The following is a 12575-nucleotide window of genomic DNA, read 5'->3' as shown; positions in this document are numbered from 1 at the left end:
TCTGGTAGCCTAGTGGATAGGGAGTTTCTCTGACAATCCAGAAGTGGATTGTTCACATCCACTAACTGTTCTCCAGAGAAAAGATGAGAAGTCTCCTCCCATGTGATTTACAGCCTCTGAAAACTCAGAGGTTAATCTTTGAGTCAGTTCTATCTCGATAGCAATACATTTAGGTATGGAGCATGTAATACCATTTTCTCCCTAGAAAACTGCTTGTGGATATAGTTTGTATTTACATGGGGTATAATCCTGGAACAAATACATTGGCATTTTTTTTCCTGTTTTATGTTCCCAATATTTAGATACAGTGTAATAGTGAAATCTCCCCCACAAACTTACATGATATGTAGTCATCTTGCCACAGAGGACAATTGAGGGTGTTTAGATGGAATAATATTTGTAAGTACATACAGAAAAGTGCTAGGGTTTGGGAAAAGCATGGCAATAGAAAGCAAATGGAACGTTCATTGGCCTCACATAGCAGACATTGCCAAAGAAACTGGCCTGCATGCTGGCCCTCTCCAATTCCACAAAAGTGGGTTGAATTATCCTGCTTTTTATAAGGGAGATTAATGAGAGGGAGAGGGAGAGGGAGAAGGTGAGGGAGTGGGAGAGGGAGAAAGAGAAAAGGAGAGGGAAAAAGACTAGTATAAAAATTATTCTAGTTTAGGTAATAAATCAGGGATGTATAAAGCAATATAAATGGTTGCTCTATTAAAAACAAATTTTTATTTATAGGAAAACAATAACTGATAAATTTTGGTGTTGTGTGATCAATTGCTGTATGATTTTTGTGATTTTTTTTTGAAAAAGTATTAAGAATAGTAGTCATAAAAACAAATAATTTGTAAAACTTTAAGGCATATAAAAAATATATCTTAATATTTACCAAGAAAGGTATGAGTTTCCCATAGGTATTACTTGAATATTAGAAAAATCTAGGAAAAGTAGAGAAGGCAAATAATAGAAAGGCAGAAATATAATCTTCCTTCCTCTGAAATAACTAGACAAGGCCTGTAGAATATAAAATAATTATATCAATGAAAATATAAGAAAATAAATAAAACTAATGGTGGTGTGGCCAATAGGGAGGTTCTCTATTTGTTTTCCCTATGTGGTTTTTGTTTGTTTTTCTGCTTATGCGTGTTCTCTTTAATGCGTTTCCTGAAAGGAAAAACACATACTACCATATTTTCAAACATACTTAACACATTATACAATATTTTAAAACATATTTTATCTTTGCCTTCTCAAAATTAATAATATCTCTAGCCATAAATGTTTGGTCCCTAATCTAAGGCTCCCCTGTAGGCCCCTAGGTATTTTTCATGGACAAGAGAGTGGGAAGGAACATTTATTCAGGACCTGCTATAGACCAGACAAGGTTTAGTGGTTTTAAACCCCTTGGGAGGAATTTTTAAAAAGCTTCTGTGCTACTCTTTTTCACATGTTGATATTAAAAAACCAATAGTGTATTTATAAAATTACTTCCTGTGAGAGGGAGGAATTGACAAACAAATATAGAAGGTGTATTTTAATTCCATAAAAATAAAGTGCACACAACACACATATCTTCACACATACCTACCTATTTATTTGAGAAGGAACTATGGTTTATATTCTTTTATTTACATATTTTTGTTTTAATTTCCTATGTTAAAGCAAAAAAGTTCATTTTTCTTCACACCTTTGTGTCCCTTTTAATATTTCCTAATTCCCTTTTAATAATTCCTAATTATTCATGGGAAGTGCTTATGGAACTTGGAAGTGCTTGTGAAACACGTGTGCCATTTATTTAGGCAAAATTGGTTTTCTTCCCAGAGAGAAGTCAATGTAACCTCCCTTATCGTTTATCTTTCATTTTTCGTTCAATCCCACAACAGTATGTTCTACAAACCAAAGTTGAACCTTGCTGTAAGCTTTTTGGAGAGGAAAAACTAAAAATAAGCCGTAAAATACAATACTTTGTGTTACTAACATAAATTGTTTCTGAGACCATGAGTAATGCTCTGGGAAAGGTGGTACCTGTGTAGAGTTTTAAGTGGTGAAAGAAAGGCCATCTGGGTAATTTGGAAGGAAAATGGAAAGGCGTGAAGGAGGCATAAAATAGTATAAAGCTCAGAACAATAAGAGGTCTGGGAGGAAATTGACTGTTGGTCTGGTTCTATTAAAAAATATCTTTTCTTCTGTGCTGTATCTTTGAGTAGGCGAGATATTTATGAAAGTGCTCTGGGTTCTGCTCAGGAAGATAACTACCATCTCTTTAGCCAGGATATTGCTGCTGAAAAGTAAATTTTGAGCAGTTTTTTAGTATCCATTTATTTTGCCTATCAGACAATAACACCTGTTTAATTGTTTCTGTTAGTCATTAAATTATCCAAATTAAATCAGGACTGTTTTCTAGAATTAAATTGTGAGGTAAAAATACCCTGACTCAGCCTGCCAATTGTTCCTCTCCATGGTCTTTTAAAATTGTGTTTCCCTGTATAGTTACAGCTAGAAACTGTGACCACAAGCCTTGCTTATATCTGTAGTATTCATTTCCAGAACTGCATTTTTTTGTAAGTTTTGACATAGAATACATATAGACATGAGAATGAAAATACCTTAATTTGATTTCTCTACATAGTTTTATTGGAAAGTACAATCATATGAAAGTTGTTCAATTACTAACTTTTCATTTTTCTATTGCTAGAAACCATTGGGCTGAGCCAGTGACATTTAGGAAGCTGTTTTGTAAATCCAGTATTACATTGCATAGCATCACAGTTTAATTTATGTATATAAAATCACAAGGTGCATTTCTATAGACCTTGATGTCCTGGTGGGTTAGGAGTTGTACTGCCAGCGCAAAGGCAAGCAGTTCAAATCCACCGTTGCTCTTCAGGAGAAAACTGGACAGTCCTTTCTTACACGATTTACAGTCCCTGAAAACCCACTTGATGGTCAGCTATGAGTTAGTTCCAACTTGATGACAGTGAGTTAAGTTGGATTTTGGCATGGGTTTGTGTCTGTGTATTTTTTAAAAAACGTAAAAACAGTAGTCATCTTTTAAAAAAAATACTACTGTTCTTATCTTCTCAGGTGGTGCAGGCTACCGGAGGTCCTGAACTAGCCAGCTCAGTCCTCAGCCCCTTGTTGACTAAGGATGCAGTTGATTTCTTAAATTATACTGTCAATACTGATGAACGCCATTTGTGGATATCATTAGGTGAAACTTGGTTGAAAGCCAGGTAAGCACGCCTGAGTTTAACATTTGATGCCTGTAATGCTGTAAGAGTGGTTCTTTACTTTCTCTGTGGTTCTAACAATGAATTGTTTTATGAGTGAAGGATCAGATATATGTGAATGAAAATGTCTACATCCTTGAAGAGCTGGATATATGGTGGTGGTAGGAGGGAATAGGAACTCTGATGACATAGTCTATAGGAATGGTGCTTCTAATCTAAAGGCTGCACCCCCTGGTGACTCTAAATCTATCAGGACCACTGTGGAAGAAGGATGGACAGCCTCCTTCTGTGCAGTTTACAGTCTCAGAAACTCCACGCGGGGTCAAATAGGAGTTGGTTCTGATTCAAAGACAATGACTCGAGAGAGGAGAACTTTCTAAACCCTTAAAAAGTGAAGGCATACAATACAAAACACAGTAAATGCTAGGAATAGGTCATAAATGAGATTCTGTTGAATTGTTAACCTTAACAATTCATACTCGACTCAACGGCATGTAATAACAACAAAAACAACCATATGATCAAGGGCCAATGGTAATGAATAAAGAAGTTCAAGCTGCACTGAAAGCATTGCGGGGGGAGGGGAATAAGGCCTCAGGAATGGATGGAATATCAATTGACATGTTTCAAGTTGCAGGTGCAGCCTTGGACATGCTGCTCACCAATTTGTGCTAGGAAATTTGGAGGACACTCTGGCCAATTGACAGAAGAAATCCATACTTGTTTTTGTTCCTAAGAAAGATGATCTAATTAGAATATAGAAACATCAAGTAATGTCATTAATATCACAGACAAGCAAACCCAACTAAAACAGTAGAGTGAGAGAGAGCTGCCAGAAGTTCAAGCTGGCTTTAGAAGGGGCCATGGTACCAGGGGTAGCAATTGCTGATGTCATATGGATCCTGCCTGAAAGCACAGTAGAATGTCTGTTTGATCTTTGTTGACAGAGACATTTGACTATGTGGATTATAGCATTGAGAAGAATGAGAATCCACAACACTTAACTGTGCACATATGAAACTTAGACCAACAAGCTGGACAAAGAACGGCAAAAGGAATAGAGCCAGGAAGGGTTCTGGGTTGTCAGTGTAAGGCTTTTTAGTAATCCCCGTTATCCTGGGCTAGAACAGTAGCAGTGGAAATGGAGAAAAGAAAGGAACAATTTAAAAACTATATACGTGTCCTACTGGAAAGACTCTGTGCTGCAATCCCACAGGTGCACAGTTCTGTTTGCCATCTGGTCCATGGGAGAGAGATAGACAGTCTCCTCCTGTGTGATTTCTGCCTCTGAAAACTGCTGGAGGGTCAACTGGGTTGGTTCTGACTCGATGGCAAACGTTAACAACAACAACTTGTCAATTAGGGAAGAGAAATCATTAGCAAATACTCAGTAAAGGAAGTTATGAAAATATTTCTAGTTTTATTACATGTGAATAAAATAATTGTTTATTCCTCACTTACCCAGATATTTGTATTTCTCTCATTGCTTAACTGGTACCAATTTGGTCTCTTGATCTCCTCTCAGTCTTATAAATGATGCCTTCTTCATGTCCCCTTTCCCTTCCAGTTACTTAGTCCTTAAGTAAATTGTTTATCTTCCGATGCTTTTAAGTAGGATTGGCTAAAAGTAATAGGCCCATTTATAAATTTCTTTCTTTTATTTGTCCAAATACAACATATTACAGACAATTTTCATTTCTTTTTTTGGACTGACTTTGGTAGTTAGTTGTATTGGAACATATTTCCTGCTTTGAACAATATACCAAGGAGAATATTGCTTAAAAACACTGCATTGCTTTTATAATGAAAATGTCCTTTAATTATATTCATATTGGTTTTTCATTATGGAAAAGCTGGTACATTTCTTAAATCTAGTAAATGTGATATAGTATGGTTCTCATACATATACCTAGGAAGAAGTTTTTACTTTTTCTCATGAGTCTTATTAAATTTATCAGTTATTATCATACAAAAGGAACTCTGGTTATATAATGTAATGGGTGATAGAATATGAAGTAAAATCAGTGGTTTGCATCCACCAGCCAATCCTCAGGAGGAAGAAGGGCAGCCTCCTCTTGTGAAGGTTTGTAGACCCTGAAACCCAGTGGTGAGTCCTCGTAAGTCAGAATTGACTTGATGGCAGGGATTTGGTTCATTGTTTTTATATGGCTGAGGTTGCTCAGATGCTTTTATTTCTGTATTTTTTATGTCACCTAAAATCAAGAACTGTTTGGAAAAAAGACATCAAAAGGAAGCATAATATGAGCTCTTGAGAAAAACTGTCACTTCAGATTCTAGTTGTTAATGCTGCTGTTGTTGACATGTGCCGTTGAGTTGGACCCAACTCATTGCTGACCCTCCAGAGGGTTTTCAGAGGCAGTTAATTGCACAGGAGATTTCCTATCCTTCTCTTGAAGGGCGGCTGGTGTATAATATTTGGAAATAAATGTACAGATTTAAAGAATTATACAAATAAAATTAATCATAAGGTACATACTAATTTTAATGAAATTATTTCTTTTATCATAGTAGAAATATAACAAAAATAAATTCTGTGTAAAAGAAAAACAACATAATGTTGTTATTGTTGTTTTTAGGTGCCATTGAGTTGAATACAACTGATAGCAGCCTTATGAACCTAGTCCTATTCTATATCATACTTATCATCTTTGACACATTTCAAACTATTGCTGTAGTCACTGTGTCTGTCTGTCTTATTCAGGGTCTTCCTGTCTTTTGCTTTTCCTCCACCTTTCCAAGCATGATGTTCCCTTCCAAGGATTAGTCTTTTCTAGCATATGCCCAAAATATGAGAGTTGACGCTTTGCTATATTTTTCTCCAAGAAGCATTCTGGCTACACTTTTCCCAAGACATACTTTTTTATTCTTTTGGCAGTCCGTGGGATATTCAGTACTCTTCTCCAGCACCACAACTCAAGGGCATTAATTACTCTCCTGCCATCCTTCATTGTTCAACTCTCTGATGCACAGCAGGTGATTAAGAAACCATGGCCTGAGTCAGGAACACTTTAGTCTTCAGACTGGCATCATTGCTCCTTAGTATTCTAGCAGAAATGAAGTTAGCCTTTCTGTTCTATTTATTTGTGTTGTTCATGAGTGATTAGGAGCTTGTGGAAATAAGTGTCACTCAGAATCATTGAATAATGAATGCATAAGATTATATTACAGATTAGCTTTAACCTGACTTTACTAAAAAATTTAGCTGATATATTAAATTTGCAAAATAAATCATCTGTTTTAGAAAATATCACCATTTAAAAAACCAGAATGTCTGAGACTGTATGAGCTCTCTCTCTCTCTTAAAAATTATTTCTGATATCAGAAGGTATCATTAATGATGAGAGAGGGATAAAGGGGGAAAGGGTCATATTAGATTACTTTAGATGATTAAAGTTTGGGTTCTAAATCCTTATCACACTTCTGACTACACACTCTTCATGCAAATGTCAAAAATCCATACCTGTGTAAATGTTGACTAGTTGAGTTAGTGGAGAACTGAAGCAATATTGATGTGAAGATTATTCCAGAATCAGTTTCCCTCTCTAGTTACCCTAAGTCATCACCTTTCTCTCACCTCTTAGTTTGTGAGTGTTGATGCCGCCAGTGCTTTTTGTCTTAGTTTTCTTGGTACTAGTTTAGGGAGCTCTGGTGGCATAATTTATAGGAAGTTGCTAAGCCGTAGGTGGCCCCTCTCTGTGCCTTGAATCCACCAGTGGCTCTGTAGGAGAAATGTGCTATCTCCTCCTGTGTGATTTATAGCTTTTGAAACCAGCTGGAGGGTCAGCTGTGAGTTGCTTCCAATTCAACCACAATGAGAGTTTGAGGTACTAGTGTAACAGAGCCACAGTGGTACAGTACAATACATAATAATCTGCTAACTGAAAGTTCAGTGTTTTAATCCCTTAGCTGCTCCAGAGAACAAAGATGAGGCCGACTCTTCCCATTAAGATTTATAGGCTTAGAAGCCCGGTGGAGGATCACAAGTCCAAATCCACTAAACAGCAGCGAGACTTTTGTGCTTTGGCACTAGTACACCGTTAGTCCCTGTGTTGTGCACCACAAACATATGAACAACTTGTCCTTGCCTTCTAATGTTAGGCAAATTTTCCCTTACTTTGAAACAACCAATGCTTATTCACAACAATTCTTCCTTCTTATAGTCATATGCATACTTTACTTGCAGCATATGCAGCTTTTAAATCATTGGGAAGTCTTTGGGCCTTCTGTTCCACTAAAGTAAGGCTTATAGCCTTTATGCACTTGTTCTGACTTACATGCAAATTATAACAGTTACAGACACACTTTGAGAACTTTCATTGGTAACTCAGCAACTCTCTGTACTTATGTCTGTTTTCTTTTTGGGGGTGAATGAAAGACATGCTGTATTTGTCCTTTTGTGTTACTGTGTACCTGTATCAGGAAGATATTTACCTTTCAGAATATCCAGATGAGTGAACATGTGAACACAGATATATTTCTTGCCTTAATTTTGTTGTTTGTATCTCTTAATGTCCTCATACAGAGCCGATTGGCCAAAAGAACAGTTTATCGCCCCCTATGTCCCACGCTTCCGCAATGGGTGGGAGCCTCCAATGCTGAACTTCATGGGGGCACCAATGGAGCAAGATCTTTATCAGTTGGCTGAATCTGTGGCAAATGTAGCAGAGCATCAGCGTAAACAAGACACAAAACGATTATCCCCAGAGGTGAGGTTATTTCAGTGTCAACTTTTGTATAGACTGGAACATCTGCGTGTTCTCATTTTATAGACTTGAAGTTTGTTCTAGAGTCATTAATTTCTTCCCCCCACCTCCGGTGCTATTCTTATTTAATAGTTGCTCTCTTTCCTTATAAAAGCCCATCCTTAGCTGTCACTTCCTCACAACCTGTCACCTCTGCCCCTACCACTCCTGCCCAACTGCCTTTTCCCTCATGAGCTAAGCCTTTTTACATTTGCTCTTTCTTTATGAGGGAACAGCTGTGTCACTCACACTTTCTAATTTCCTCTCTCATTGTCGGGTTTTGTCAATTCCCTGGTCCCCGTCTTAGTCTTCCCCTGAACTCTATCTCTTTTTCTTTTCACTTTGTCCAAAACCTCTATCTTATGAGCCTAACTAGAATATCAAAGCGTCTGCTCCACTGCAGTCCTCAGGCCCAGATGATCATTTGTAATACCATGACATTTTGAGAAGGCTGTGAGATGCATTGTATCTTTTAAGTAGTTATTGAATATTAAAGTATAATTTATTGTGGAGCAAACTGAGGGAGCAGAATTTTCCTCTCAAGACTTAGAATTTTCTTTCCTGTGTTTTGTTTGTTTGTGGGGGTTTTTTTTATTCTATCAAAAGCACCCTTTGAAAACTGATTAAAATGGAATCAAGCCCAGATAGGGTCATTAGAACCTGAGGAAATATATGAACGAGGCCTAGTTTGAAGAAATAAAAGTAAATTCTGACTAAGATCCCACTTGAAGTTTGTTTAATTCTTTAGAGCCATTTTCTCAGACTACAGGACTGAATTCACAAATGGTGGTGAGTCAAATCTGGTAGCCTTAAGTTTAAGCAGAAATATTTGTCTAAATTAAGTTTCTTAAAATTATTCCTTTGGATGATTATAGGCATCCCCACAAGGTGAGAAAGTCAGACTCATTTTTTTCTAATTAATTTTAATGAAAGTTTACAGAGACTTAAGGTTTCCCATTCATTCATTGTTGAAGAAAGTAAGACTCATTTTTAACATATAGTTGTGAATCAGACTTCATAAAACCCATTAAAAATCCAAAGTCCATGCAGTGGTTCATAAGCACAAATGGATGGTACTTTGTAACAAGCATCAGTACAGTCTTAGTATTTTGTTATGTTAAAAATATTTAATGTATCTGCAAGTATTTCTGTAATGTTTTGTGTGCTTAGAAATATACAGAATACATTAAGATAATAATTTGAATAACTGATAGTAAATACTGACATATTGTTAAAAAAACAAAAACCTCAAAACAACAAACTTGGAATTAGAGCTAACTCATAGCTGTCTCTCTGTTGGATTTTCAGAAGCTGTAAAGTTCATGAAAAGAAATTGCCACGGCTAGATTCAAACTGCCAGAGAGGTGTCTTATTCGGGTTAGCAGTGTAACTCCCTGTGAACTATGCTACAGGGGCTCCCAAGGGCCATTATCTACTGTTGTAATTTAATATACAAATCCAATAGAAAAGATTTAAGGACAGAACTCACTCATAATCTGAGTCTTCCCTGTATCCTTTGGACTGTAACAATAGTAGAGAAGATTGTTTAAAGCCTTAAGACATGAAAACAAAATCTACTTCTGTGAGTTTTTAAATGAAGTTGTACTTTATTCTGGCTACACATATCAGGCAGTGTGGATGCCAGGCCTTTCCTTCTCTCTGAAGGAGTGACTAAGAAGATGACATCACGGCTCTGGGCACTGGCTGCAGACATAGGTCCCTGCCTATGTTTTATGGTTCAGACTCATCACCAGAATTTTCCTTTCCTTTTTCTTTCTAGTGGGAAAAATGTAATCACACATGAAATTGGGATACACTTGTTTGTTGCCATAGTTACAGCTGACAATTTTTAAACTATACACAGCTCACAATTTTCATGTTTTAAATAGAAAACATGCTCTCTTTATAAAGTATACTTAAGAAATTCACTTTTGTGGGTTTCCCCTCCCCAGTTTATTTATTTAAAGAGAGAATTATATATACTGGGTTTCTAGTATATAAATATATCTGCTTTTACTGTAATTAACTGGGACTTCTCCTTTGTAATGAATGAGTTATCATTTTCCCATTGTAAACAATTTCCTATTCTTTGGTTCAAGTACTTTCTCACAGAAGTTAAAAAGCAAAGTGGAATAACTCCTGCTGGTTGCTCTAGAGGATTTCATGCCTTGAGGTTTTGTTGGAAGAGAGACTAAGTAATGATGACTTGAATGTATAAAAAATGCAATCATAAAAAAAAACGCAATCATCCCTAGTTGAGAGTTTTTTTATTACTTTTTATTACTACTAGAGTAAATACCTTAAGGACTAGATAAGTGTAATTCAGGATTTGGTGATGTTTTCTTTAAGATTGAAAGGCGTAGGTGACATGGAATGACAACTATGGGTGACAAGGCTCTGCTTCTTTGCTTCCTCTCACTGGGAGCAGCCTTAAATAAGAGCATGAAGTCATCACAGTCATATGTTATTTCTCTCCTCCCTTCTCGTTCTCTCTTTGGGTCCAGGGATTGACTCTGTTATGTGCACAACAAGAAACAGGTGTGGCTGACCAAGAGTTTCTTACATTCTTCATTTTTTTTTAAATTGCTTTAAAAAATACTAATAATTAAGGGTTTCAGCAAATAAACTGAATTAATTGAACCTCTATTTTAGATGAATTAAAATGGTTTCTTCCTATCTATGTAAGCACAGTATCTTAATATATATTACAGAAAAATAACTAAAGTGAGTATGGTCCAGTGAGGACCTCTCCCATTTGGTTTCTGAATTAATTCAGCCATAATCCCATCAACTTTGTAATCAGTAGTCATGTGTCCAAAAATTTTCCAAAATAACCCTAACTTCACATTTTCCTCCAGTGAATCCATAAACAAGTGACGTATCCAAGAACTTCTCATGCCTCATTGTCTATTATGTGTCTTTTGTGTTTCATTTTACACAGGGAAGCAGAGTACATTTGGTTTTCCCCCTCCACTCTGAGCGTGTCATTTCATTGTTTTAAAACCATGGTGTACAAATGGGCCCATAGACCTCAGCTCTGCCTCTTGGGAGCAGAGGCTCATGTCTGAAGTGTGTTTTTCTGTAGCAGCAACAACAAAATAACCCCATCAGGATGCCTTTTTTGGGTTTCTCCTAACAGTCAATCTGCTTAACTATATAATAATGCTTCAATTTTTGAAAAACGAAGAACAGTGTTCAGTGTACATGAAATGAGAAAAGTCAGAGGGGTGTGTAGTTTTCATACATAGAGTTTAGATGATTTTTGTTCCACAGTATTTGCTTTAGAGTAGTTGTTGGTTTTAAACATCGAGAACAAGGGTTGAGGGCCACCTTTAACCACTAATTTTATTTTGTACACACTGAGAGAGCCTACGACCAAAATCACCTATTGAAGTAGAGAAATGTTTAATGATGGAATATTTGCTTGTATCTGGTAATTTCTAGAATGAAGGTTTAGTCTTTAGTACTAATGTCTTTTCTGTATTGCCTCCATTTTATAATTTATTAGCACAGTGATCAGTCACTTGATAATGAAATTTATGGTCACACAGTAACAGTAGAAGCAGATGGTTTGTTGACTGCCTCAGGACTCAGATAGTACTTGTGGTTTCTTTAATTCCTGCTTCTGTCTTTCAGCAGTCCAGTGTATCAGAGTATTCTCCAGCTGATGGATATGCTTTCAATAGCAACGTTTACTCAAGAGCCCCCCATGTGGATCAAGGCGAAGCTGCTGTGATTAAACCTCATCGCCATGTAGATAGGTAAATTATTGGGGCCCACTTGGAGGTCGGTGGATAATTATCTATGCTTTAGAGCTCTGGTATCAGAGTCCAGCATGTGTTAATGCTCCTAAGAAAAAGGATTCACCTGTTAAGATTTATATCTCAGAAACCTGATGTAAAGTCCTTAGAAATCTGAACCAGCTTAATTAGACAGCAGTGAGTGTGTTTATAGTGCTAACAGTCATGACAGTCTCTGTATTTTCCATTAATATTGAAACTTTATATCTGCATTTCAATAAAGTGCCAGTCATTCATTTATTAAACTGGTTTTGATGAACAGAAGATGTATGGACCTCAGTCTGTGGTTCCCAGTGTAAATGCCTTTGGATGGCTTGTTTCTTTTTTTTTTTAAATATGCTTCTGAGTTAAGAAGAAAAGAGAATCTTCACTTGTTTATACCAAATGCACTCTAGAGACCTTTTCAGCTTTTTGACTCTGTGTGTGTGTGTGTGTGTGTGTGTATGTGTGTGTGTATGATTTGAGTGAAAGTTTACAAAGCAAATTGATATTTCATTCAACCACTCATTACATATTTTGCTTTGTAACACTAACTACAAACCCACAACGTACCTTTAAAAGAATAATCACTATCTTTCTCTTCTTGAAATAAAAATTTCTTTTGGATAAGAATGTTTGAACTGAATATTTTAACTAGGTCATTCCTTTTTATTACTAACATTTCATCTTGTTATGTTGTTGTTGTTGTTTAATGCCGTCGAGTCGTAGACGACTCATAGCGACCCTATGAACAAACAGCCTGAGCACTGTTCGTACATAGAGTTTCCAGAGGCAAGCCATTT

General features: G+C 36.5%; 1 protein-coding gene across 1 annotated transcript in view; it reads left to right on the top strand.

Moving 5' to 3' along the window:
- Positions 1-12575, top strand: part of EPS8 (epidermal growth factor receptor pathway substrate 8) — a 105431-nt gene that overhangs the window by 45485 nt on the left and 47371 nt on the right. The window contains exons 11-13 of the mRNA XM_006888480.1: positions 3085-3233; positions 7774-7957; positions 11630-11754. Coding sequence (XP_006888542.1) covers positions 3085-3233; positions 7774-7957; positions 11630-11754 — 458 coding nt within the window. The remainder of the gene's footprint in view (positions 1-3084; positions 3234-7773; positions 7958-11629; positions 11755-12575) is intronic.

This window comes from Elephantulus edwardii, unplaced genomic scaffold, assembly GCF_000299155.1.
Source record: "Elephantulus edwardii isolate Elephantulus edwardi_28Jun2011 unplaced genomic scaffold, EleEdw1.0 scaffold00067, whole genome shotgun sequence".
NCBI classification, from domain to species: Eukaryota; Metazoa; Chordata; class Mammalia; order Macroscelidea; family Macroscelididae; genus Elephantulus; species Elephantulus edwardii.
Note: the sequence above shows the minus strand (reverse complement) of the source record. Positions and strands in the feature narration are given on the sequence as shown.